The following is a 27409-nucleotide window of genomic DNA, read 5'->3' as shown; positions in this document are numbered from 1 at the left end:
ATGCACAGTGGATTTCTGCAGTTGCATCACGGTGAAAAACCATCTGCAGCTTGAGTGAGCCACTATTTTTCCGAATAGGGCCAAGCTCTACACAAGAACAGGTTTAACATGAATGTCAACTATAAGATAAAAAAATTTAAAAAATCCTTCCAGTATCACCTTAGAGACCAACTAAGTTAGTTATTGGTATGCGCTTTCGTGTGCATGCACAAAAGACTTAGTTAGTCTCTAAGGTGCTACTGGAAGGAATTTTTTAATTTTTAATTTTGTTTCGACTACGGCAGACCAACATGGCTACCTACCTGTAACTAGAACTATAAGTTCTGAGAGTTTTCACGTGATATCATACCCAGAGTAAGGATGGAGATTATGTAGAAGTTCTGTGGAAAGTCGGGGATTGCAGGTAAAGAAGGGAGATTTTGTCACAGCCAAAATAATCTTGACTCATGATTTGTTCACAAATCAAAACAAGCCACACCTTCCAAAAGATAGTAATCAGATTTCATTTATTTTGGATACATTCGTAGTGCACATTAAAATAAGACACGAGCGCTCCTCAATCACATGGCACTGCTAATGCTATTTGCTTTGAAGGATACGATCGGATGAGATACAAAGAGAGAATGAACGGAGGATACACAGCAGGAACCAGTGAAGAAAGAAACCACAGAGCAGCTTTTGTGGCCAGAGCAGCTGGGCATCCCCAAGTGCCTTTGCTTTCCTGCCACATCAGATAGTCAGCAAAGACATCAGTACTAGTTAACTATGAAGAAAACTGCACAGGGTAAAAGCTTGAGATCTGCCTAGCTAAAGCTGGGCTTTTCAAAATGAATCACTTGCAGAGGAAAGGGTATTCCCTTTACGTAACCAGATTCCTCCCCAATCTATCCCCTCACTCATCCTAGTCACTGGCTTGCATATGCCAATCTGGTAACTTCCTTAGCTAATGGTTTAGATTCTTTCTCCTAAAGTAGCTGTAGGAATTTAGCATATTTTCACAGAAGTTCAGAGGTTAAAGTTCCTGAGAGGACATCGTGACGAGGTGGCCACAATCCCTAGGAAACAGAACATGTGTGCCTTTACTGCCTGCACATCAGCAAAAATACTAGCAGAGGCAGGCTGTCTTGCCACTAGAATGAGAGAAAATGGCACCTTGTGTCATTGGCACAGCTGTTAAAAAGACAGTGCCAATCTGCTTTTATGCAATCCAGCAATCAAAGAAAGGATCAATGTTATGTACTGAGTTGAACGACTCCAGGTATATTTCAGTCAACAAGCCACGCGAAAATATAAGCAAAATAGTTGGGGGCAAATGTTAAGAAGAGTTATAAAAGCAAATAAAGAATAGTCACCCTTTCTTCCACAAGGGACAAGATGACTCCCCAAGCAACAGTACAGATACACTCATTTTGGAGCAATGGCAAGTATATTGGGAATTAAGAGGTATGTGGACAGCCCTTTCACACTGGCTGCAAAACTAAAGTCACAACCAACCAGACATTACATTTGACATACAAACTAACTTCAGTCATAACGATTCTTGCTTGGCACTTATGTCACTCAAACCCTTTGTAAACACCAGTTAATCTTCATAATACTTCTATGAAGTGAGTAGGTACCACCATTACTCAGCTTCACAACTTGTAGTTCCTGCTCCTGCCTCATGAGAAATGATGTGGACATTGTAATGGTAAACAAACATACCCACTAAGGCTCCTCTTTTAAATGCTGATTTTTACTATCCAAGGGATTTGGGGATAAACATATTAAGATGTTCCAGAAGCTTAAAGGCTAAGAAAAGTTTTAAAAACAGCAAGCTGGGAGATCCCCTTAGGATACAGATTATTGTTTCCCTACTATGAGACAAAGTTGATGCAGACTATACAGACTAACATGGGGATGAGATCACAGAAGTCATAAAACCATAGGTAGTCTAAGGTTGCCATTTTACTTTCCCTCCCCGCTCATCCCACCCGACACAGGGAGACTCAGTGCATTTACCAGTTGTGTGGGAGGCAATAAATCATGACAGCTTTCTACATTGGCCATGCAAAGAAAAGCTATACTATGGGGAGGGAGATTGCCTAACACACTGTTGCTAAAAGCATGGGGTTTCTGCAGGGTGAGGGGAACGTGGCGATCCAAGTTAGGCCAGAACAGGACATTGCCTTGGTAGTTGACCAAAGCATTGTGTTGAACTTAATTGTCTTTCTCATAGCACCAGATAGAGCTTTAAAAGCAGGTAGATATCCACTTGGGATGCTGAGCACCTTATATCGAGAGATGGGGCAGCACAGCAGCTGGTTTACAAAAGAAAAAAAGGCCTTCTTCTTCCATTTGCTTTATTAATTAAGGCTAGCATGGCACATGTAACAAATGAGAGAAAATAAGCTCCACTTGCACCCTTAAGCCACATTTTGTCAATGGTTGTTTAAAAGCAAGGCAAGTATGTGCAAATCAAAAGGTCAAAGACAACCCACTGCATGAAAACCAACACAAAATGATTAGGAAACAAAGAAAATATTTTCTTGTCATAAGCTGGACTTGATGAGGCCTACTACTAGAACCAAATGTATCTGGTTTCATGCTGTGGAAGTTGATCAAGGGCTGAACTGAAGCACCTTGGACTTTCATTTTCCTTATTTATATTAAATAGATTATCCATGAGTTTTCATTAAAAGCTCCGGGCTTATGAGGAAGAGTAGAAAGGTCCCACATGTGGCTGGGAAAATTACAATGATTTAAGATCCATTTTTATAATATCAATATTTGTAAGATCAATTTTAGACTCCCTTTAGAATTATCATCCTTCCCCCACCCCAGCCTCTTTTTTCGTGATGGAGGAAAGTCTGTCCCAAATAGGTCTGCAGCAGGCAGCTACCCCAGATGTGTCGCTTTCTCCATCACTCATCTCTATAATGGGGGAAGCTGCACCTGTTGAATTTGTGCCCATCATGGACCTTTTCTCAAGGGAGAAAGTGGCACCCCAGCACTTCTGGTCAAAAAGATTGGAAGAGCACCACGTTCCATTGGGTCAGTGTGGCTGTGCAAAGAGTCTTGTAGATCTACTAAAAAATTAACAGGCAGACTACAGGAAGAGTTGATGACAAAGGGACATACACTTCCAAAAGACAACACTAGGTGGCAGCCCTCTGCTTGTTTCACTGCAACTGATTCAGTCTGTCTCTATAGGGCAATCAATACTAAAAGTTACACCTGCTTTAATGATGCTGGAGGTAATCAGATTCCCCTACAACTTTATTTTAAAAACAAAAGAAAACCTGGTACAAAATAAGGTAAGAAGAAAGACTATTGAAAGGGCATGCAGAGCATGTACCTAGTCTTCCCCCAACAACAAAACTCACAGATCTCACTTTGGTTGCTTGTTCACTTTCTCACACTATATTCAATAGTGAAACGGTACAAAATGAGGTAAGAAGAAAGGCTACTGATGGCCCTTTGCCTGAAAAACAAACTTTGCACTGAAATGTTTTAGGAAAAAAAGAAAACTTATTTGCAACTATTCTTCATGCTGTTTGACTCTTGTCACCAAAAAGAAATCTCGGTTCGGGCTCTAAAATTTAGCACACCCATCTCTACGTTCCATTGATATCTTTAAGATAAATCCAAACACCTTCTTGACTAGACTGTCCACCTTAACTGTGGGATCCCTTTCCCCCTACACCTGTGGCTCTTAAACTGTGGTCCATGAGACTGCAATGGATGCAACAAGGGGGAAATCCTGAAGATTTGACATCGCCACTGTGGTCATCTGCCCTGCTGAAGCCATGTGGAGCAGCCGCCCCATGCAAGCCTTCCAAGGTGGCAGCTGCGATATTACAATCAGTCTCGAATCCCAGTACACTGACTGACAAACATCTTCTGTATTCACACAGAAGTGGGAAAGACAAGATGTTCAAAAGGGAGTGAGCAGGGGAACAATAGCTTGTATGGCGCAAGAGGGTCCGTACGCAGGAGCAGCTTAAGACACGGCAAGGTGGCTTTCCCCTGCTGCATTTCAAGTTGCCTTTACACTTCCTGTACACATGAGAGCAGCGGCAGGAGTGCCATCACCCAATGCATGGTGCTTGATTTGTTTTCCCCCATATCTGCAACACCTCTGGACTCCTATTCCAGGAAACAGTCATCTGCACACGTCCTGTCTTCTGTGCATGCGCAACGGCTGTCTGAACTGTGCACATCTCAGCTTAAACCAAATTGGGTGGAAGCTAGTTTGAGGAGAAGCACATCAAAGAGAGGCATTTCTTGGGAAAACACAGGATGCATGTGCAATGTGGCTAATGCCACATGGAGTGCACTGGAGCCAGAGGAAACAGTAGTGTGTGCACAGGCCTAAATTTATAAGCTTTTCACACAGCCTCCCACATGGAAGCTGTAGGATATAAGAGCATGGGAAACAGCTGTGTACCATCAGACCACCGGTCTATCTGCCTCGGACTTGCCAGTATCGGCCCTCAAAACCTTTCTCAGCCCGACCTGAAGATGCCACAGACTGATGCTTTGCAAGGCATGAGCTCTACCACTGAGCAAGGGCCCTTCCCTCTGAATATGAAAATATGGTGACTGACAAAAAAGAAACAACTCAGAATAGTGGTCTGCAATACAGTAGTTAAGAAAAAGTAGCCAAGAAGCAGCTTCCAGAAGCGCTAAAATACCTTCTTGTTTGGCTTACTGAACTTTCCCAGTGGCTTCAGACATACTGAGCTTTTCCAATGGCTTCAGGGGCACAAAGTCCATAAAGCTGCACAGCTTCTCAGGACTGTAAGGCGCTGCAGTTATCTCCGGAAAAGCCACCTCCGGGGGAAGAACTGCAGCAGCAAAGAGAAATGGCCACAATCACATTCCCTGCTGTAGGGTCTAAACCAGCCCTGGCAGTCACAGTGAAACAAAGCCGTGCTTGTCAATAAAGTTATGCAAAAAGCTCTATTTAGACGCCGATTATCCACAAAAGGTGGGCTGGGATCCACCAAAGTATTCAAAGAAGCAGTGTGAGGGGGGTCGGTAAGGCTGCTGGAATTGAGAGATGGGCACAATCAGGTGAGGTGGAGGGAGAGAGGTTCCAAAGGACACTAGCAAAAGAGTGAGCTGCACCTAAATCCACATCCCTCCCTAGCACTACTATAAGAAGGTTGGCTTCTTGGGAAGTTTCTGCGGAGCTACTAGCAAGGCAGTGTTGAAAAGTTTGTTAGGGGCTTTGTTAGTAAAAGGTAAAGGGGACCCTTGACCATTAGGTCCAGTCGTGACTGACTCTGGGGTTGCAGCGCTCATCTCGCTTTATTGGCCGAGGAAACCAGCGTACAGCTTCTGGGTCATGTGGCCAGCATGAATAAGCCGCTTCCGGCAAACCAGAGCAGTGCACGGAAACGCCGTTTACCTTCCCGCCGGAGCGGTGCCTATTTATCTACTTGCACTTTGATGTGCTTTCGAACTGCTAGGTTGGCAGGAGCTGGGACCGAGCAACGGGAGCTCACCCTGTAGCGGGGATTCGAACCGCTGACCTTCTGATCGGCAAGTCCTAGGCTCAGTGGTTTAACCCACAACGCCACCCACATCCCGGGGCTTTGTTAGGGGTTGGCAATTTACAGTCCCACGGTTCTTTTTTGCGGCAATGGTGGAGAGATGTGCATTACACCCAATAAGAAGAAAGGAACTTGAGCTACGAGAACAGATTTGTCGGCATGTGGAGCCAACTTTGTAAGTACGTGGTGCTAGGACCATCCTTGCCTTCATTTCCAAACTTCTGCAAAGGAGCCGTGCTAGTCCGCTAGACTAAATCCCTTCCTTCCTTCCTTACTGCCACTATTTGGCCTTCAATTGGCACGGGGGGGGGGGTGCGACCTCCCCCATCCCCACTGTCACAAAAGAGGAAGGAACTACAAAGTCATTATACTCTATATTTACTTGGCACTTCAACTCTTGACATACATAAATTAAATAAATAAATAAATAAATAAAGGGAGACCCCCACCTCCCAGAAAAATAAATAAATGAATAAATAAAATTAACATGGATTTAAAAAATAAATATATTTCTGCATTCCTTCAAAAATAAAAAGGTATAAACTTTCTAGCCCTCATGCCCTACCTGTACTGTTTTTGGAGGTGTTTCTTCCTCCACAAATATTCCTTTGCTTTACATAAAAACCCCACATTCTTTCAGCAGGATCCTCAAGAGGATCCAATGAAAACGGGAAGGCTTTCCAAATATGATTCCTATAGAAAGGGGCAGGGGAGGGGAGAACAAGTAGCATTGATCACTAATGCTCCCCCCTCCCTGCTATCAAACAAGTCAAGTTTTCAAACACTTGGCAAGACTTCAAGAACTACACGGCAGGAGAAATGGGGGGGCTGGGAAGAGGCACAAATAGGCTACATTTCTCAAGTTAGCTTGATGGAGCCATCCCAGTGAGTCGCACTGGGAAACAGGAGGAGCAAATGGGAAGATGGCAATGATGCTATGATTAGTTGAAGAGCCGGTGTGAAGCCACAATGCGGTGCTCAGGTCGGCTGTTCCTCCTAGAGAGGCAGGTCAGTGCTGTTATGCCGCGTTTTCCTGGAAGTCCCGTCGTCCCGAGGCAGCGCCCTCTGCAGGCTGGACATGGCTGCTGTCTTTTTGAGGTCAATGACCGCATAGGAATCCGTCCTGCGGGCTGGGTGGGCGGCAGAACGTGAGGCACAGGGGACCGGGGTGCTCCGGCACCCTTTGTGGGGGTCGTCCTCCAGTTCCACCTGGATGTAGTTGAGCTGCCTCGTCTGCTCTGAGCAGGGCCGGCGGAAGTCGAAATTGAAGACGTTGTTCGTGCAGCTGCGGCGCCGTTGCAAGCAGCCCCCCCTGCGCAGGCCCCCCTGCAGCACAGCGCTTTCCGAGTTCATGTAGTTTTGCAAAGGGTCGTCTTCCTCGAGTTCTGGGTAACCGTTAGGGGAAGGTGTCATTGCGTCGCCAGAGTCCTCCTCCTCCTCCTGGTCCTGCCTTAGCGGCTGGCACTCCCACACGGGCGGCAGCGAAGGCAGGTTTTCGTAGTGCAGCAGGGCGGCCCGGCGGTGAGAGCAGCCGGGGGGGTTCAGATCCTCACGGGCAATTTTCAAGCGCCTGGTGCCCCGGCGAAGCAAGGCACCTCGGGACGGCAGGAGGCCGTTGATGTTCTCGTACACGTACTTGGGGGTGAGGCATTCGTCTTTGCACTCGTTGTTGTTGTTGTTGGGGGTGCACATATGCCCTGCGCACTCCCAGTGGGGCCGGCAGAAGCCGTCGCATTTCATCATGTGCCTGTACCCAGGGGCAGGACCCAACATGAACTTCACCTCCCCTGGCTGTAAGTAAACCTGGGGGTTCCGGTCCTCTAGCGAGCAGCTATGGCTGGGATGGGAAACAGGAGGGTGGACTTCAGGCAAGGAGTGCATGCAGTGGCGGCCCCTCATCTCCTCCTCACCGCTGGTTGTGTTCACATAGGTGTGGGACTGCAAGGAGAGAAGATGGATGAGGAGGTGGCAAAGAGGAGAACAACAGCTGCCAGCAAACCTATACATGGGGGTATACTGAAGGATCAAGGTGTCACCTGGAGGTGTTGACATGGCTGGAGGAGAGTCTGCTTTCAGAAGAGGAGGGACTTGCAGTAATGGGTCTGAGAGGCAAAGTAAGCATAAAGCAGAGACGGGGAAATTGTAGCCTCTAGATCAGTGGTTCTCAACCTGTGGGACTCCAAATGTTGTTGGACTACAACTCCCATCATCCCTGAGCTCTGGCCTTGCTAGCTGGGGGTGATGGGGGTTGTAGTTCAACAACATCTGGGGACTCACAGGTTGAGAAAGGCTGCTCTAGATGATGTTGGCTCCAATTCCCATCAGTCCCAGCCCGCCTGGTCAATAGTGGCAGTTGTAGTCCAACCGCATCTGCAGGGCCACAGGTTCCCTATCTCTGCCATTAGGTGGCATGAGACCTCCCTGAAGCAACTTACCACGTACTAAGCTTAAAATAACTACCTTCAAAAGTGAAGGTAAACTTGATAATAAAGTTGCAATCCTAAATACACTTGTTAGGGAATTAGCCCTATTAAACACAGCGAGATTTACCGTATTTTTCGCCCTATAAGACGCACTTTTCCCCCTCCAAAAATGGAGGGGAAATGTGTGTAAGTCCTATGGGGAGAATGCAGGCTTTTGCTGAAGCTTGGAGAGCGAGAGGGCCTCCAGGCTTCAGGAAGCTATCCATAAGCCTGGGGAGCCCGCGGGAGTTCCCGCAGGGCTCCCTAGGCTGCGGATAGCAGCCTGCTGCACGGAGCACGGGGCGCGCTGAAGCAGAGCGCCCCGCGCTTCGGGCAGATCTTCGCAGCCTAGGGAGCCCTGCGGGAGTTCCCGCGGCTGGGGGAGGGAATAAAAAAAAAATTCTTTATCCCCCCCCCCAAAAAAACTGGGTGCATCCTATAGGGCGAAAAATACGGTACCTCTGAGTAAATATGCCTAGGATCGTACTAGCTTATACATAAATGACTACAAAGCTTTAGATTTAGTTCCCACAAAGCAGAAAGGCGTGTTCATTTTCGTTTTCATCACACAGCTCAACTCATCAAAATTCTCATTATTATTTTTAAATCCTTGATTTAACTTCTGTTTTTCTTTGTATTTTCATTCACCTTGCACTGTTCATTGTGAACACAGAATTAATGAATTCACAATTTACAAATGAATCCAGGTAGGACTCATGTATCTTATCATGAAATAGTCAGGCAGGGAGGCAGAAAAAACACAGCCGGTTACAGTATAAAGATGTATACAGTATAAAGATAAATCACTCTGGTTAAAAGGAACCAAAGTTTGATGCCTGTGATACAAGTACAGTGTCTCCTTTTGCAACCTTCTATATCTTTATAACAGCCATGTGATATAGCTAAGGCTGAGAATAGATGACTGGCTCAAGGCAGGTAGTAAGCAAAAACAATGATTTGGTTAGTGCACTTAAAATGTGAGACTGCACGTGTTCAGAGTATTTTCTTTTTGTTTATCAAGCTTGGCAAAAAAAAAAATTGTTTGGGTGTTGTTGAGAGCTGAGAAACTCCACAAGTATTTTTATAGTCTGCGAAAGCTTTTGCCGTAATAAATGCATTAGTCTTTAAAATACCACATGACTTATTTTGAGCTACCTTATTCCTCGCATTCCTTTTGCGGGGGCAGGAGGGCCCTATTTTCGGAATGGCACCAGGGCCTCCAACCACCTTAATTTGGCCTTGACCATAAGGAGAACTTACTTGCTCATCTGGGACAATGAGGGCATGTGTGGAGTCCTCGCCAACTGAGGAATGCCTTAGGCTGCTCATGGAGGCATGTCTGGCGGCAGGGCAAGATGGGGCCTCCACGGGGAAGCTGTGGAATCCGTTGGGAAACCCTGGAACTGTATATCCGAGAGCTGGAGAAAGATGAGATCAGCCTTAGAGCATGAGCGCAACTAGCAGAGCCTCCAAACTAGCCTTAGAAAATATCCTGTACACATTTGCAAAGTAAAAACAAGCAAAAGGCAAGCGGAAGTAGATCGATCAGTGATGGTCTCCACTGTAAGGATATTGCTTAGAAACTAAACCATATGGCTACCTGTGGCAAAACGTAGAGATGTAGAAATTCCTAAGCCAGATCCAAGCACAGAACAAAACTTTATTTCTCGACCCAATAGAGACATCAACAGTCTAAAGATTCCAGGCATGCTTTCTTCAGCAGCTTGGACGGATTCTGGTGGAAATTACAGTGAAGTTCAAAACACGATCTGACAACTGCTGTTTTAAACAGTTGCCTTGGAAACAAGGGAGCACAAAACTTAAGACTTTACAGTAAGCATACCACACGGGACGTATGGGCACAAGTGCTAGGGCCACACTGGAGAAGTAGACTGCAGAAACAGCTTGCCTGGTAGGGCAGAGTCACAGAGCTAGCTTCCTGGCAGGTGTGTTATTGCTGCTTACCAAGAGGGAAAGGGAAGCATGTTGGCAAAATAATGAGAGCATTGGATTGGCTCCGCTAGTGCGCCTGCAAAATGGCATACTCCTCACTGCCTCACCTTCCCAGTATATGGTAGCTAGCATTGCAGCAATGCCCACCAGAAGAGTAGTTTCTGGTATACAGTGGTACCTTGGGTTACATACGCTTCAGGTTACATACGCTTCAGGTTACAGACTCTGCTAACCCATAAATAGTGCTTCAGGTTAAGAACTTTGCTTCAGGATGAGAACAGAAATCGTGCTCCAGTGGCGTGGCGGCAGCAGGAGGCCCCATTAGCTAAAGTGGTGCTTCAGGTTAAGAACAGTTTCAGGTTAAGTATGGACCTCCGGAACGAATTAAGTACTTAACCCGAGGTACCACTGTACTGGCCTTCTGGCCTCAACTATAAGCTCTTTACAGTGGAAGGGCTGAGCTCCAACCCCAACAGTGATCCTGCCAAATTCCCTGGGGATTGTACAAAAGGCAGGGACACTCTTGGGCCTTTCACAGGGCCTTACTTGAAGGCTTGAAAAGGCCAGTTTGGCCTCATACAAATATTCCACCTCCCTGCTCACTGGAACAAACTGTGGTTGATGCCATAAGGCTAGTATACAACTCTACACCCCCACTCCCCTCTCTGTCTGACAAATTAGAGATGATCTTACTATTGGGTGTCTGGGGTGTCCGGGGCAGTTCCAGTTCAGCAGCATGACTGTTCCTTGTGATGACAACAGGCTCTTCCATCACATTGATGCTGTTACACTGCATCAGTTCCTGCAGCAAGTTGAAAATCTCCTCTGCTCTTGAGCACTTGAATGCAAAAATTCCTAGGCAAATATCAAGAGTGTTGGAGAAAAGAGGAAGATTTGTTTTAATGCCATGCAGTCTGGGTCTCTACACGGAAGATACTTACATAATGCAATGAAATTTACTGGCACGTATGCCAGTGCTAAGAGTTAGGCAGGGTTGGGGGGGACTGATTTAATAGGAATGAATAAAAGAATCGTAGGAACCAAATGCATAGAGTCATCTGGATTAAACTGCAAATCAAAATCAAAACACCTGAGATTGAAAAGGCATCTTGTCTTAGAAGAGCCATTAGGGCATGGCTATTAAGTCAATATATTTACTTACTTAAATACATAACCCTATCCTTAGGCCTCAAGTTAGGCCCCCTACATATCTTACAGCATAAAAAAGCAATATAAAGAAGGAGAAGGAGAAGAAGAGTTTGGATTTGATATCCCGCTTTATCACTACTCTAAGGAGTCTCAAAGCAGCTAACAATCTCCTTTCCCTTCCTCCCCCATAACAAACACTCTGTGAGGTGAGTGAGGCTGAGAGACTTCAGAGAAGTGTGACTAACCCAAGGTCACCCAGCAGCTGCATGTGGAGGAGCGGAGACGTTAACCCGGTTCACCAGATTACGAGTCTACCGCTCTTAACCACTACACCATGCAGGCAGAACGTAGATCAGGATGTACTGGCAGATTTTGGGGTGATCTACAGTAGATCAAAAGAGGTTTCTAATTCCCAACCTAAATTAGGCAGCTGAAATGAAGAAAGAGAACCAGGATTTGACTTTTATGTTAAAAGGTGCTCAGTTTAGTTCTGGTGTGATAGCAGATCCTTACACTCAGAATGTGATCAGAGGCATGTTGTTCTAAATAATGTGTCTTTTGCTACCGGCTCTAGATGGGAGATCTTAGGGTTTTAGAAAAAAGCAAAGCAGATCTGACAAATTTGACATCAGCACACCCCTGATATAATGTACCTGTAAATCAATTAAAATCTTATTTATTTATGAATATATTTATATGTTGTCATCGCATAAATAATACAAAAGTTGTTTAGAATAGTGTCTCTATATAATAAAAACACATAAAAATTAATATCAAATACCATTGACTAATCCAAGAAAAGAAAACTAGCAACATTAAAATCAACCAAAGTCCTTTTAAAATAGTTATTCCACTGTACACTTGCCTAAAGAGTAAATTCAAGGCCAGGTAGGTTGTAGTGGAAAGCACAGTGGAGCTGCATCATCTACCTTACCTCCCTCCAGCCAAATTGCTGCTGCATATTGGGGGAGAGAGAAGGAGGCGCAAGGGGGCAATGAGGTTGGAGTGGTGCAAACAAGTCAGCAGGAGCACTGGATTTGCACCACACCCACCTTGCAGCCACTTTACCCCTCCCCATTTTCATCCCAGCAGCGACTCAGCTGGAGGAAGGTTGGGTAAATGGCATGGCCCCTCTGTGTTGCCCATTACTGCAGACCAATGTCTTTGAGGAGAGAGTTTCAGAGGCATTGAAAAAGTCCTGCTCCTTGTCACCAGTCTGATGTTTGCATGCTGAGGCCACCAGAGCACAGCCTTCTGAAAATATGCAAGCACACTATTTGCAAGAGGAAGAAAGAACACTTCATATGGGAGACAGGGCTGGCTTTTGTCGTTGAAGCTCCTTGAATGTTGTACATTTTTCTCTGCAGGCAGCTGTTTACAGCTACAGAGACAGACAGAAAAAGGTGGGGAGGGGAAGTTATGGTCTGACCGGCTTGTTACACTATTCTGACCGTGAAGAATACATTGAACCTGTTTAAACACATTCCTCTGCCACAGAAAGCGAGAATTCTCTTCGCGATCAGAGCACAATCCAGAACTGTTGGTGGAAATGAGGCATTTTATTATAATGTTAGGGTGGTGGATGTCTTCCAAAAAAGTTTTAATGAAAAATTGAAATATATTTTTTCTCAACAATTCCATCCCTTCTCTTATCCACTCACCCTGCCCCTTTCTATATCCCAGTTAAAAAGAGGGAGACAAAAGGTGAGAAAGAGAGAACGAGTAAGGAAGTAGCAAAATAAGGCTTGTGCTGGGCACAGTAAGCTTGTAATAGCAGAGGTAAGGCATGAACAGCAAAACATGCCATTTTCCATCTCATTTGCCAGCTCAGTTTTGGAGTTATATCCTTTCCACCAGATCATTCAGTATGAGCTGAAATGGGTTCACGAATGGGAGGTACCCCCATTTTTATGGTATATCAAACTGCCAACACCTCCCCTTCCCCCATAAATATTTCTATCAATTGTCTGACTATACTGAGTTAACCAATCGGACATCGGCACGCACAAACACGCACAAAAAAACCATAGCAACCAGGACAAGAGCATGGCAACAACAGCTGCTATTCTGAAGGAAAATGTTCTCGGTTTTCGAAAAAACAAAACCCAAATAACTCCTACTCTGTTTCTGCCTTATTGTTCCCAGCATAAAGGCAAGGATCATTCAAGGGAAAGAAGAATTTATTGTTGTTGTTTTTGTTGTTTAAAAAAAACAAAACTTGAAGGGGAATAAAGAAAAGGGAAAGGCAAATGAGTCCAAAAGCACACACTTGTGTAGGGAAGTCCAAGGAAACAGCAGGGCCTACAGCCTGTGAATATGAAACCTGGCTTTCTAACTACAGTACTCTGAGCATTTTTTGTGATTTATCATTATGTATTGGGTCATGCAGACACAAATTGCTGGCACAAAGCGAAGTTGGCACCTGAACAAACCATGGTTTGCAAGCTGGGAGAAAGCCAGAGTAACCACAGCACAATCCACCCCAGTCCACCATCATCCCTGCCCTTCCTCCACATAGCCCATAGTACCATATTGCACAGGGCCGTCTATACCCAGGGGTGCAAGGGGTGCAGGGCACCCCGGCGGCGAATTCTGGGGGGCGCCAGATGGCTGGCAGGTGCGCAGCTTCCCTCCCAAGCCTCTGTAGGAAACACTCTCCTCCCACAGCGGCATGGGAGAGGGTTGCGCGCCTGCCAACCAGATGGCTGGCAGTGCGCAGCTCCCCCCCCCCCCCGCACTATCCGTGTATAGGACAACCTCATCTAACACACGGGAAAATGTGGTAATTTGGGGACGCTGGGCGGATCTTTGCAGCCTGGCACCACATATGCTAAAGATGGCCCTGATATAGCATGTGCATTAACACAAATCACAAATACAAGTCATGTTTCCTTAGTTAAAACAGAGGTTCAAACCATGGTTTCAATAGCACTTGCCAATCATGGCTACTCAGGGGAATTTGGTTTGGATTGGTCATGTATCTAAAGCATATCTTAAGAGACACTTGCATGTGGTTCTCAAGGAATATCAAGGGATATTGCAGCAGGGGTTATGTACTCTGCTAGTGACCATTTTCCCTTCTAATTTCTATTACTACAAAAATATTGGCTGGGCGCCTATGGAGACTACAGATGGACCTTTGATATGACCCAGCAGGGCAGAATTGATCTTCTTATGATATGGTGTCAGCTTTCAATTATATTAAAACTTAACTGACTGTCTCACTATTATCCATTTAATAGTAAATTTAAAATTTAAAAATATCCAATTATCCGACATATTTTAAAAGTGGTATAACTGCTATCAGAATGCCAGTAACTGAACAATCTTAGCAACCTCACAGTTTAGCAAAGCACAGATCCCAAAGTCCCGAGTCTCACTGCATCCACAAATGATCATAATAAACATTTAACCGAAGGTGGAACTGAAAATTAGCCCTGTATATTACAGGAGGAGAGAATGGTTTCCGCACAAGGATCAGATTTACAGCATGCCATGAGGAGAGAAATTCGCTGTTATCCCAGCTGCCTAGCCTTCTGTAGCAAGAACATTTTGAAGCCACTGTCCCTGCTGAGAAATGCACATACCCTGTCCAGTCAGGCAGCGGCGCCCACTCTCAAAGGAGAAGAGGTTGGAGTCATAGCCATAGCGTCGCAAGCAGAGGTATGGCCACCGAACAGCATCACGTTTGTGTGTGTGCAAAACAAGCTCCCTCTGTGTCAACTCCATAATCCCCGAGCCCAGCTCGTTGCCCTCATCGTCAACATTTGTCACCTGCAGAAACACCAAAACCTGTTGTCAGGAGCTCCAGGCATTATGCCAAATAGCACCTTAGTGGGCAGAACAAATACCATATAACACAACATTCAAGTGGGTTGTGTTTGCATAGCAAAACACAGTCCCAACAGTATCTCCTTGATACAATTACTTTGGCTCTTGTAGAATGGTGAATTTCTTTTGGGATGACTTTGCTGTCAGGGAAATATATCAGTCCGTTCAATGTACCTGGAGGCTGCTAGCCCAGTCCACAACAAGATTTTAGGCACAAGAGTTGTTATTCTATAACCAAAGAGACTCCTGCCTCTATTAATGGCTATACCTGTACTCAAGCTATATCCCTATTACAAGCTAACCCAAGACTTACTACCCAACACTGGCCTAATAACTAAAACTACTGAGTGGAATGAGCCATTAAAGTGACTGATCTCATAAGTAATTTCAAGAGCCAGAGTGAGGTTCAACTAAAATGTCACAAAACAGCGAGCAAGCTTTCAGATTCTTCATAACTCTTCATCAGGCTAGATATTAAGCCAAATGTGTGTTGGGGTGTATTTTTCTTACGGACCAAGATAGCTTTCCTTGCTTTTAGGACTTGCTGGTCAGAAGGTCGGCGGTTCAAATCCCCGTGATGGGGTGAGCTCCCGTTGCTCGGTCCCTGCTCCTGCCAACCTAGCAGTTCGAAAGCACATCAAAGTGCAAGTAGATAAATAGGTACCGCTCCGGCGGGAAGGTAAACGGTGTTTCCGTGCGCTGCTCTGGTTCACCAGAAGTGGCTTAGTCATGCTGGCCACATGACCCAGAAGCTGTATGCCAGCTCCCTCGGCCAATAAAGCGAGATGAGCGCCGCAACCCCAGAGTCGGCCACGACTGGACCTAATGGTCAGGGGTCCCTTTACCTTTTACCTTAAGAGGCAACTTAACTGGGAAGCTGAACGGTATGACCTCTGCACTACTATCAAATAAAACGCACAGAGAACAGGGACCTTTCCAAACTCAAGGGGTAGCAATGCAAAACCACAGAAGGATTTCTCCTCTGTAGAAATGGCTGCTCTTAACTACTTTAATACCTTGATGGCATGAAGTTTTGTGTGCCTTAAATAACTTTGAATAATTCTAGTGGTAGAACACTTTGAATAGGATGAATAAGCATGTTACCTTAAACTTGGTGGGGTGGTGATCTGGAACACTGTCTCTGCATGGGCAGCTACAGCAACTCCCCATGATGTCAGCACACTGGGCAAATCCTAGAATGGAAGGAGAAAAAGATTTCCAGCCCTCCAAACACAGCTTGAAGAAAAGCAAAGCACAAGCCACCTCCCCTCTGCCAAACCTTGGAAACATTTCAGAATTAATGTCACTCCATGTGAGCAGCATCACAGAGTGGCTGCAAGGGAATTTGTGTTTCACAAGTGAGATTATTTTCAAATTGAGGAATGTTCATATTCCATCCACGCTAAGGAAAAGACCAAAACAATGGCACAACCATTTGGGGACAATTTAATTGCTTTCTATATTTAGAATCACTCCATGAGGATAGTACTGTCAAACCTTAGGGTAGGATTTCAGAGATGAAACATAAATGAGGAAATAAAGCTCTGGAATCTTAATGCCTTGCTTAATCCTTACCCAGCCATGGCCATTAGTAGCATTTAAGGGGAGGGGAGCAATTCCCACTTTCCCCCCACAGTCCTCTACTGGGTGTCATGGTAACCAGGATGTCAAGACGTTGCCTACAGCTTCAGAGGAACTGTGCCATCCTTCACCTGATACAGAGAACGGAATCAAGAGAAAGAGAAAGAATATTTAAAAGAATGCAGCATTCAGAATTTGCATTATTTGTTATCACAATTTTTTAAGGGTTGCCTATTATTTACTGTAAAGTAAAATTGTATCAGTAAGGTTTGTCATCAATTTTAAAAGTTTGTCTATCACAATACGATGGATAGCAATTCACCCTAAAATGAAAGCTTGGATTGGCAACAGTATCACTTTGACCTTTACTATGTTCTAGCCTTAATTCAGTTTCTCACTATGAACCTTTGCATAAAAGCAAGAAAAGAAATTGCCTTTGGAAAATGACCCAGGAATCCAGAATGAAATGATGTTGTGCTCCATTTTGTTCTATCAGGCAGGGTTTGTTCATAGGTTCAGATGCCATTTAGGAGCAGACACCCTGTTCTCTGTACAAGTGCATTCGTGGCATCACTTGGCTTCTAATAGTTACAGACAAAGCAATTCAATGAGGGCAGGTGGGGGAGAGTCTGTTTAGTTTTACTGGTCTCACACCAGTCAGGGTAGAAGCTGGGTGGTGGGGAGAGGCTGGTTGGAGGAGAGAGAAATATATATGCCAATGCCAGGGCTGGCATTCTTCCCCACCTCTGCATCCTCAGGGGTAGAAGGGTTTTGGATCCGTCAGCATCCTTTGATTTCCCCCCCCCCAAAGAAAAAACCATTCATGCCTTCTCCACTGTCAGTAAAAGGCAATGGCAGTGGTCCTTTTTGTGAAGGCTGGAAGGGAATTTCCAAGGGCAGACCTCTCTCTGGCCACAGATAGGAGTATCCACAAAAAACCTACGGCTCTTAGGGTGCCCTTCCAGTGACTAAACCTTTGTGCCCTAAGGGCTGTCTATTTTAGTTTTAACTGTCTGGGTTATGACTGGGGGTTTGGGCTAAAAGCTAATGGTATTTCTCACATGCATTTTTATTTGGATAGCATTCTCAACATAGTTGAGTACAACGATTTACAGCATAATGTCGTTGTTTCAGAACAGCTCGGGTTTTTTGCAATTAGTATTTCTCTTCCTCTTCTGACAAATCAGTGTTTTGAATAAAACTACTATTGGACCATATCTGACTGATTAAAGGAGATCTAACTTTAATTTAGAGACTATAAGTAATATAAAATACATTTTTCTTGTATCCATTTGGACACGGATATTTGATAAAAGTGAAATTTTCAATTGCTACTTTAAAATGCACTCAACCCTGAAAACATGAGTGCCTCATGTTTAGGCAATTTAGAATGTAACCCTATACTCACTGACATGGGAGTAAGCCCCACTGAAATCAATGGACATATACAGAATTGTGCTAATAGATCTTAAGTTGTGGCTTCCTTCATTTACATGCCTCAGGCAGCCAAGCTGCAGCTGAACACCTTCCATAGAGGTTGGCTCACACCCATATATCAAGTACCGTATTTTTTGCTCTATAAGACTCACTTTTTCCCTCCTAAAAAGTAAGGGGGAGTGTGTGTGCGTCTTATGGAGCGAATGCAGGCTGCACAGCTATCCCAGAAGCCAGAACAGCAAGAGGGATTGCTGCTTTCACTGCGCAGCGATCCTTCTTGCTGTTCTGGCTTCTGAGATTCAGATTTCCCCCCCCCCCCTTGTTTTCCTCCTCCAAAAACTAGGTGCATCTTGTGGTCTGGTGCATCTTATAGAGCGAAAAATACAGTAGTTATTGCAGAAATAATCCCCACGACAGGGTGATCTCCTGTTGTTCTGTCCCAGCTCCTGCCAACCTAGCAGTTCGAAAGCATATCAAAGTGCAAGTAGATAAATAGGTACCACACATAATTTTGGCCCAGTATTTGTATAAAATAAGTTAGTAGCTGGTCTAAAGCTCAGATAACACATACTTTTGAATAACCTTAGCACAAAGCAGTGGTTTTTCAAACATGTTTTGAGGGACAACAGAGGTTCCTAAGAAGTGTATCAGGAGTTCTTGCAATGGAAAAGACCAGTAGTGACAGAAAAACTTCCTTCCCATTACTACTGATTTCCCCTTATAATGTGCTGCCCCAGGGAAATGCTGGATGTCTTTAAGGGCACACGCACAGTTCATGGGGCAACCTTGAGGTCTAATAGTCTTCTCCAGTATCCCTTATGAACTGAGTTTGTCCCTCTCACAAAGCTTCCCAAAATCCTGTGCAGGTGTTCCTTGGCAGAGAAGTTGATGTGGGAAGCATTTCAACCAGGCAGAAAGTTTGAAAGCCATAAGCCAATTAGAACTGAGAAGTAAGAAATACACACAGACTAGTGTGGAATATGGTGGGTAATTTTTAATAAACGAGCAATGGGATTTCAGCATGGCAAATTAGTAAAAGTGAGAAAATGTAGACAAGCCAACTTAGTCATTCAAGAAATTACAACACACCTGAGGTCTAAAGAGGATCGTAAGATCATTTTTATCAACCAGAGTTTTAGAATTTCCTAATGCTCTGGATTCCAGAAATTCCTTGAGTGATTTGCTCCACTTCTTGGCCATGAATGAAAACTCCTCCTGCTCTCAGTAAAATGATTGATTAAAAAAAATTAAGATGAGAAGCAAACTAAAAAGCCTCTAGTGTCTTAGTTTATCATCAGGAATAGTGCCTGCCTTTTTCCATCCTCTGGAAGCTCACCTGTCTTCCATGTTTTTGTTGGCTGTTTTTCCTGCTGCCTCCGGCTTGGCTGTAAATTATATTTCCTTTGCACAGGCATGAAGTGCCAAACATTCTGTAACCAATTAATATACAACAAACATCACTACTGTATCTTACAGAGAAGTTCTTCAGGTTATACCCTGAACATGACTCAGAATATTTTCACAGTGGCATCATGTACAAAGCGCACCAGTCTCAACCTAGCATGTAAGGAGGAAAAGTAGGGTTGCGACACGCTAATGAATTTCAAGTGAAAAAATTATCAACTCTTTTGAAAAAGTTAGCCGATTCATCGCTAAAAACATCAAGGGATGTGGCATCGCAACTGAAAGCTGATAAAAGGTATCAAAATGTTACTTTTTATTTAAACCTCTAAGTTGCTTCCACACAAAATATTTACAGGTGATTGCTACTTTAAAATTGTTCTGCTGGCAGCTATTTCCCACGGGATCAGCACAGGAAAGAGTTACCATTGCATCGTAACAGAGTTCAACCTATGCAACAGGAAGTGCCTTCAGAATGATACACTTCCCATTTCTCTGTCATCATGTTAATTAATATATGGTAACTTGCCTCAGACATAAAGCCTGCTGTAAAATTATCTTAACGCAACAACATACAAAGCATATCAAGTAGGTTTTAAGTGGAAATTAAAATGAAATTTAAAGTATAACAGGCTTTCACAATGTGTATGTGTGTGTGTACAGCCAGGATCAAAATGAAAAGCTGGTCTTAACCTAAAGAACATTAATGATCTACCAGTCCTAGAGAATGTAAATCTGTAATGCATATTCCTATAAAAAGTAAATCAAGTTTCTAATATAGAGCAGGATACCTGAAGGCAAAGAACGTACAGGAAACAAAACAGACAGTGATCCGCACTAAGCACTCAGGTGTGTAAATGCTGGGAAATCTATATACAGTGGAACCTCGGTTTTCGAATGTAATCCATTCCAGAAGACCGACTTCTGAAATGTTCGAAAACCGAGGAATAAAGAGCTGTTGGCAAAGTGAATGGGGAAAAGATGAGAAACGTGCCTCAGAAGCCATTCAACTGGCGTGCTTGAAAATGGAAGCATTCACTTTTGGGTTTTCGGCGTTCAGCTTCCGAAACATTCAGAAGCCAAGCTATTCGAAAACCGAGGTTCCAATGTATTTCAAAGTTCCCACTTTATATTTAGGATTAAAAAGCTGTCAACTGCCCAGTGGAGTGATGAGAGCGGACCTGGCAACAACACAAGCAGGTCTCATCAGTCAAAGTAGTAGTATATTCAAACATAAATTTGTATTACAGAACTTGTATGCATCCGTTATGTGTCTAGCACCCAACAAAGTTCCTTTCTCATTTTAAGACAGTTAAAAACTGTCTTCAAACACTTCAGTCTTGTAGATAATTAACATTTGTTTCCTGCAAACAATTTCCTTATTTCCTTCCCGGCATTAACCATGGTTCCATGCTACAATGCACTAACAAAAACCAAGTTTCCTTAGCCATGGTTTGCAAGATGGGAGGAGCCATCCCACTCTCAAAATGCTCCCCAGGAACTTCTGGGGGGGGGGGGGAAACACTTCCCATTCCCCTCAGTGGGAGAAGAATTTCTTTTTTGACAGACAATCTGTCCTGAATATATAAATGAGTCCTTTCCATAAAACAAATGATGTAAAATACATCTTAAAGTCAGTTGATCTATGGTAGTGAAATTAAGTGTTTTATTTGCTACCTATTTCAATTTCATGTTCCTGAATACATCTTTCAATATTCACCTGAAGATCAAACCTATCCATTCTGAAGGAAATCAGCCCTGAGTGCTCACCGGAAGGACAGATCGTGAAGCTGAGGCTCCAATACTTTGGCCACCTCATGAGAAGAGAAGACTCCCTGGAAAAGACCCTGATGTTGGGAAAGATGGAGGGCACAAGGAGAAGGGGATGACAGAGGACAAGATGGTTGGACAGTGTTCTCGAAGCTACCAGCATGAGTTTGACCAAACTGCGGGAGGCAGTGGAAGACAGAAGTGCCTGGCGTGCTCTGGTCCATGGGGTCACGAAGAGTCGGACACGACTAAACGACTAAACAACAACAACCCTGCGACAACTGCTCCCTCTATCAACTGAAGATCCCAGCAGCCTGTACACAAACAAATACTGATGTCAAGACATCACATTTGCTTTTGACACCTGAATAGCTAACTGAACCACCTTTTCTTGTTTCACTGGTTGTATTTGCAAAAAGTGAAAGCAGATAGAGTTCACTAGCACTGAACTAATGTTAATTTCAAATAATTATATGGCTCTCAAGCAGACCACAAGTGAAGGATATACTCAGGGTTCTTGCATATTCTCTGGGTTTGTAAGATTACAGAATTGGTTATCTAACATCTAAATACCGGTATCTAAAGGGCTGTCACATGGAATATGAAGCAAGCTTGTTTTCTCCTGTTCTGGAGGGTAGGATCCAAACCAATGGATTCAAGTTACAAGAAAGGAGAGTCTGACTAAACATCAGGAAGAACTTTCTGATGGTAAGAGCTGTCGGACAGTGGAACTGAGTCTCTCGGAAGGTGGTGGGCTCTCCTTCTTTGGACATTTTTAAAAGGCTGGATGGTCATCTGTTGTGGATGCTTTAGTTGAGATTCCTGCATTGCAGGAGGTTGGACAAGATAACCCTCAGGGTCCCTCCCAACATTACCATTTGATGATTTCATGATTAGCTACTGCAAAAATTGTTGAGAATCACAGCAGTGGCTTTGTGTAAAACCCTCATGGCTCCAGGGGAAATTTGGAAACTATGTTGGTTGTATCTATTGGATGCTAAGGGCAGCTTTACATGTACAGTTTCAATGTTTCAATTTGCACATGTTATAAATCAGAACGGCATTCCCATTAAAGCCATGGCTGAAAGATACACAACTCTAATTTTTAAAACCACTTCACAGAGAACTCCAATTGGTTCCAAGTCAATGGTTTTCAGCAATGTACAAGTGGCTTTTTTATATACCATTCAAATCTAGTTTTGCCCATTAAAATAATAATATGTGAAGTTTCTACTGATCAGAATAACAGAGTTTCTGGGCCCTGGACAACTCTCTGGATACTTTACCTGCACCCCAATTCTACTGCCGCCCAGTCTTGGTTCCCCTCCCTTCCAGCTTTATGCCACCAAAACCCTTGACAAAAAAATAGAAATCATTTGAAAGACTGACCCCTGAATTCTGACTAATTTGCATAAATTATTCTGAGCCTAGGATATGACTGTCAGTCATATTTATTGCTTTTAGCCAATGGCCTTTGCACTACTGAGCATCTGTAATGCACTCATCACAGTTATCAAGGCAAGTTTCCCAAAAGTGCCGATATATTTAGAAATATAGATATAAATGGAAAATGGTACCACTTGTATCATTCCAATCCAAAACATGTCTGAAACTGCAATCCGATATAAACCTACCTAGGAGTAAGTCCCATTGAATTCACTAAGAGTATGTAGCTATGCATAGGATTGCACGGTGAGCCATACCTTGCTTGGAAACCCTTTTATTCTGTTCTGCTTCTTCAGAGCTCCTGAACCATCACAGGTTAGCTTCCCTTCCCACTATACATGGAGCAGCTGTATGCAAACTTTGTGATGTCTTAAAAGGACTTGCTTCTTGATAAACATTGACAAATTAGCATGCTTAACTAGTTCCAAATCCTAGAGAGCAACTGCCAGTCAAGGAAAGCACTGCTAACCCAGCATCCAATGTCGGTCCTGACATCCAACGATAAAGCATTTGTGAAAAAGGCAGCAATACACAAGAAATGAGTGAAAGGAAATATAAAAAGCCAAAGCAAGCCAAGGTGATTGACAAGGAAGAAAGATGCAGAACATCCTAAGTGCCACCCTTCTGCTGGGCAGGGCTGGGAAAATGTACTCCTATGCCAAAAAAAGGGGGGGGGGCTCCAGCAACTGCCTTCACTGTTTAGTCCGGGAAAGCAGGAAAAACCCTCCAGACGCGTTCACACAACCAGGGACGCAGGGTGAGAGCAGCGTCACAGAGTTATAGGGTAGCACACCAACTACAGTGATTCATCACTTGCATGCGAGGGAACGAGGTGTTTGCTTGACTGTTATTTGCTTGGCAATAATAGTGCAATGGCTGAGAGTTGAAGAGGAACCATGAAAAAGGATGCAAACCCTGGGAGATAGATGGTGAAGGGAGGAGGGGGATTATTGGGGGGAGGCGACCCCTGAGAGGCAGTCTGCAGGTGAGCACACGAGGAAAACAGGCGTGCGAGCTGCCCATGCATGGGGGTGAGGGGGCATGACTTGAAAAGGAGGGTAATAATAGTAATGGATAATGGGAATGAATACTGGGCTGTGGAGGAGATATGGCAGGTGCGGGGGGAGGCTTGCTGTCCTGGGGAGGGGAGGGGTGACCCGGGACCTGCGCGAGAGCCTGGCCTAGGGATTCCGCGCCGGCTGGCCGGGGGCAGAGAGGGGAGATTATTCCGTACCTGCGGCGTTGTCCAGGCGCGGAGGGAGCCGTCAGCAGCGGGGGGAGCAGAGTGGCCGCCGCCGCCGCCCCTTCTCCCCAAGTCCAGCTCCGGCCGGGGACGCTGGGAGCAGCGAGCGGGCGGACGCAGCCTAGAGCGTCACTCGCCGGCAGGAGGACCCGGGCCCAAGGCAAGCCGGGCAGGCGAGGGAAAAGCGCCCACCAGCGTAGACTTTGTAAAAAGGGGGGGAAAGTAGAGTGATGATTTCATGGTCTAATGACGGGACTTCCTGGATGCTTTTGACGCCATTTCCCTCCCTTTCTTCCCCCCCTCCTGCGGGGCAAAGCGACAGCTGCCATTAAGAAAGCAAGGGGTGGGAGGCCGGGGGGGGGTGGCGGATCCGCCTGTGACCCCCCCCCAAAAAAAAGGTTTCTGAAATCTATGTGGTTTTCTTTGTTAAAGCAACGCGTTTTTAAGCGTTAAAAATGGCCAACCCAAATGCAATATATAAGAGCTCCGTTAGCTGCAGATTTAGGGAACAGTGTCTGAGAACTAATGTGTGTATCTGAAGAAGTGTGCATGCACACGAAAGCTCATACCAAGAACTAACTTAGTTGGTCTTTAAGGTGCTACTGGAAGGATTTTTTTTATTTTGAGAACTAATGGCTAGCGACCACCCTGCCGGGTAGCCCACTGCTGGGATTGTAAACTGGAGGCGCAGATGAGGCTGAAAGGGGATTGTCAACAAAAGCTGCAATGTCGCCCAACGTCCAACCCTACGATTCTCCATATTCTGTGTTATGATTCCCACATGGAAAGGAGGCGGAGGAGGAGGAGCAATCTTGTGTGCTTGGAAACATCTAGCCCACCTTGGCCGCTCGGTCCGTAGTCCTGGCAGGGGCTGGGAAGCTGACCTCGGCCACAGTGCCAGGGAGGAGCGGGGCGGATTAACTCTTTCCCGATCTGCCTGTTTTGGGGACTCTAGCAGTTGCTTTCCTGCCGGCGAAAAGCCCTTCTCATCCTCCTCCTCCTCCGCGGGTGACAAAGCATCCGAGGAGGCTGATCTCAGAAATGGCCTCCACGCTGCTCTACTCAGTTGGTAGAGCAAGAGACACTTAAATCTTAAGGTCGTAGGTTCGAGACCCAAGTTGAACAAAAGGCTCCTGCGCGGCAGTGGGTTGGGCTAGATGACCCTCGGAACCCCTTTCCAACTATACAGTTGTATGATTCTCCGATTCCCTGAAGCAGCGGCGGCGCGGCGCGGCTGGAGGTGCGGACCTCCTAATGTGGACGGACTCCGACTCCCATCGTGCCTGACCACCGGCCGCGTTGGCTGGGGCCGGCGGGAGCGGGTGTACCGGAATCCCCACGGTTGTCCTTCAAAACGCTGCGACGGGACTTTTGTGTTGCGTAGCACCTGGGGTTGCAATTCAGTTGTTCAGCCCCCAAACCGGCGCTTGGCTGCTGGCAGTTTAATGCGCCACCGGCTCGCGTGCAGAAGCGCTGCGCTCTCGCAGCTCTGCTCGCCCGGGCAGAATGAAAGTTCCAACTCAAACCGGAAGCCGGTTAGTGTTCGGGATCCCGAGGGTTCTCTCAATGGCCGCCAGGGGGAGCTGCGCGCGCATGGCTCGGGTCGCAGGGTTTAAGCTTGTCGGTAGCGGACGCAAACCCAGGCGGTCAAGACTAGCCATCCTCTCCTGAATGTGGCTTTGCTGCTAGAGCGCTGGACTAGAACCTGGGGAGAGTGCGGGGAAAACCAGGGTTCACAGCCCCACTCAGCCAGGAAACCCACTGGGCCAGTTACTGGGTTGTTGTGAGGATAAAAATGGAGAAAAAGTAGGGTATAAATGTAATACAGTAATAGCAATCATATTACATGCGCAGGGCTTCATTTGAGCCAGGGCTCACTTGTGGAACCTGCCTCTAAATGACAGAAGCTGGCACTGACATTATGTCTGGCTGTGTGGATATAATAATAAAACTGTCTTTGAACATGTGAAGAGCAGTTTCTAGGCAGGCATAATGGGTCACTTCCAAAATACTTCCTGCTCCTCCAGGCTTTCAGCTACTATATATTACGATTTTCTATACTATACTGCCTAATTTATTCCTTGCTTCCACAACGATGGTCTTTGCCACTCCTTTACTCTCCCAAACTAGTTTTTCTGGAGTTTCCCTGCTGTCTTCTCACTACTGCAGAAGGTGTGACACAAGGGTTCTAAATTATGGCTTGAGAATGAGGCCATTGCATGCATACTACTGTGCTGGGAGCCTTCAGCTGTAAGCATCCCATTCACAGGAGCAAACTGCTTTCGGATGTGTGTTGAGTGGCTCTGTGCATCATTATTTGTTTAGTTAATAGGTTATTATTATTATTATCCCACCCTTCCTCCTAGCGTAGCCTAAGGGCAGCAAACAATGAAGCCAATTCAAACATTTCAACACAATCAAATATACTCACTACTAAATAATTTCAAGGCTGGCAAGGAGATTTTTCTTACAACCATTAAGTGCCTGCATGAATATTAATATATACTCAAATAATGAAGGGGACAGAGGGCATTCCATAAGTGAGGGGCTGCTACTGAGAAGATTCTGTTGGGCAGTACTAAGTGGCAGCAGCACCTTTCTTTATGTTTTAAGAATAAGATATTAATGACTTTTTGAAATGTGGATAAACAAAATAGGATTATGAAACAAGAAAATATGTGAGCAGTTTACTGCTCGCAACTTAGTTTTCATACTCATTTTTCTGCAAACAAAATACTTGGTTTGCAAGCAAGATTGTAACAAGCACCTCTGGGGGGGAAACAAACAAACAGCTGAACAGCAAGATGCTAAAACAGGGGTAGGCAACCTAAGGCAAATCGCCTTCTCAATCCGGCCCACAGATGATCAGCATGTTTTTACATGAGTAGAATGTGTCCTCTTATTTAAAATGCATCTCTGAGTTATTTGTGGGACCTGCCTGGTGTTTTTACATGAGTAGAAGGTGTGCTTTTATTAAAATGCATTTCTGGGTTATTTGTGGGGCATAGGAATTCGTTCTTTTTTTCTCTTTCCAAAATATAGTCCGGCCCACCACATGGTCTGAGGGATGGTGGACAGCCCACGGCTGAAAAAGGTTGCTGACCCCTGTGCTAAAACCTATAGACCATGGGTAGGCAAACTAAGGCCCGGGGGCCTGATGCGGCCCAATCGCCTTCTCAATCCAGCCCGCGGGCAGTTCGGGAATCAGTGTGTTTTTACATGAGTGTGCTTTTATTTAAAATGCATCTCTGGGTTATTTGTGGGGCATAGGAATTTATTCATTTTATTTTATTTTTTCAAAATATAGTGCAGCCCCCTACAAGGTCTGAGGGACAGTGGACCGGCCCCCTGCTGAAAAAGTTTGCTGACCTCTGCTATAGAAGATGACACCCCTCAGTGATATTTTCTACTCATTGGCATACAGTGGTACCTCGGTTTTCAAATGTCTCCATTGACGAACATTTCGGTTTTCGAAAGCCATAAACCCAGAAGTAAATGGTTTTCGAACACGCCTCAAGAGTCGAACATGCCACACTGCTTCCGTATTGAGTTTTCTGTATTCGGTTTTTGAACGTTTCAGAACTCAAACAGTCTTC

The 27409-nt window shown here is 45.0% G+C and overlaps 1 protein-coding gene across 2 annotated transcripts; it reads right to left on the bottom strand.

Moving 5' to 3' along the window:
- Nucleotides 1-484: 484 nt before the first annotated feature.
- Nucleotides 485-24149, bottom strand: FRS3 (fibroblast growth factor receptor substrate 3). Of its 2 annotated transcripts, XM_083509236.1 has the most exons (8): nt 23805-24149; nt 19290-19383; nt 16511-16647; nt 16040-16128; nt 14692-14878; nt 10649-10810; nt 9263-9420; nt 485-7478 (listed from the first exon to the last, which is right to left on the bottom strand). In XM_083509236.1, the coding sequence occupies exons 4-8, from the start codon at nt 16103-16105 to the stop codon at nt 6537-6539; spliced, it is 1515 nt and encodes a 504-aa protein (XP_083365362.1). In that variant the 5' UTR covers nt 16106-16128; nt 16511-16647; nt 19290-19383; nt 23805-24149; the 3' UTR covers nt 485-6536. The 2 variants fall into 2 exon arrangements, with proteins under 2 accessions (XP_083365362.1, XP_083365363.1); XM_083509237.1 differs by lacking the exon at nt 19290-19383.
- Between the last annotated feature and the right edge of the window lie 3260 nt (nt 24150-27409).

Source organism: Podarcis liolepis (genome assembly GCF_965112155.1).
Source record: "Podarcis liolepis genome assembly, chromosome: 6".
In the NCBI taxonomy this organism is placed as follows: Eukaryota; Metazoa; Chordata; class Lepidosauria; order Squamata; family Lacertidae; genus Podarcis; species Podarcis liolepis.
The sequence above is the reverse complement of the archived record's forward strand: the minus strand, read 5'-3'. Positions and strand labels throughout refer to the sequence as shown.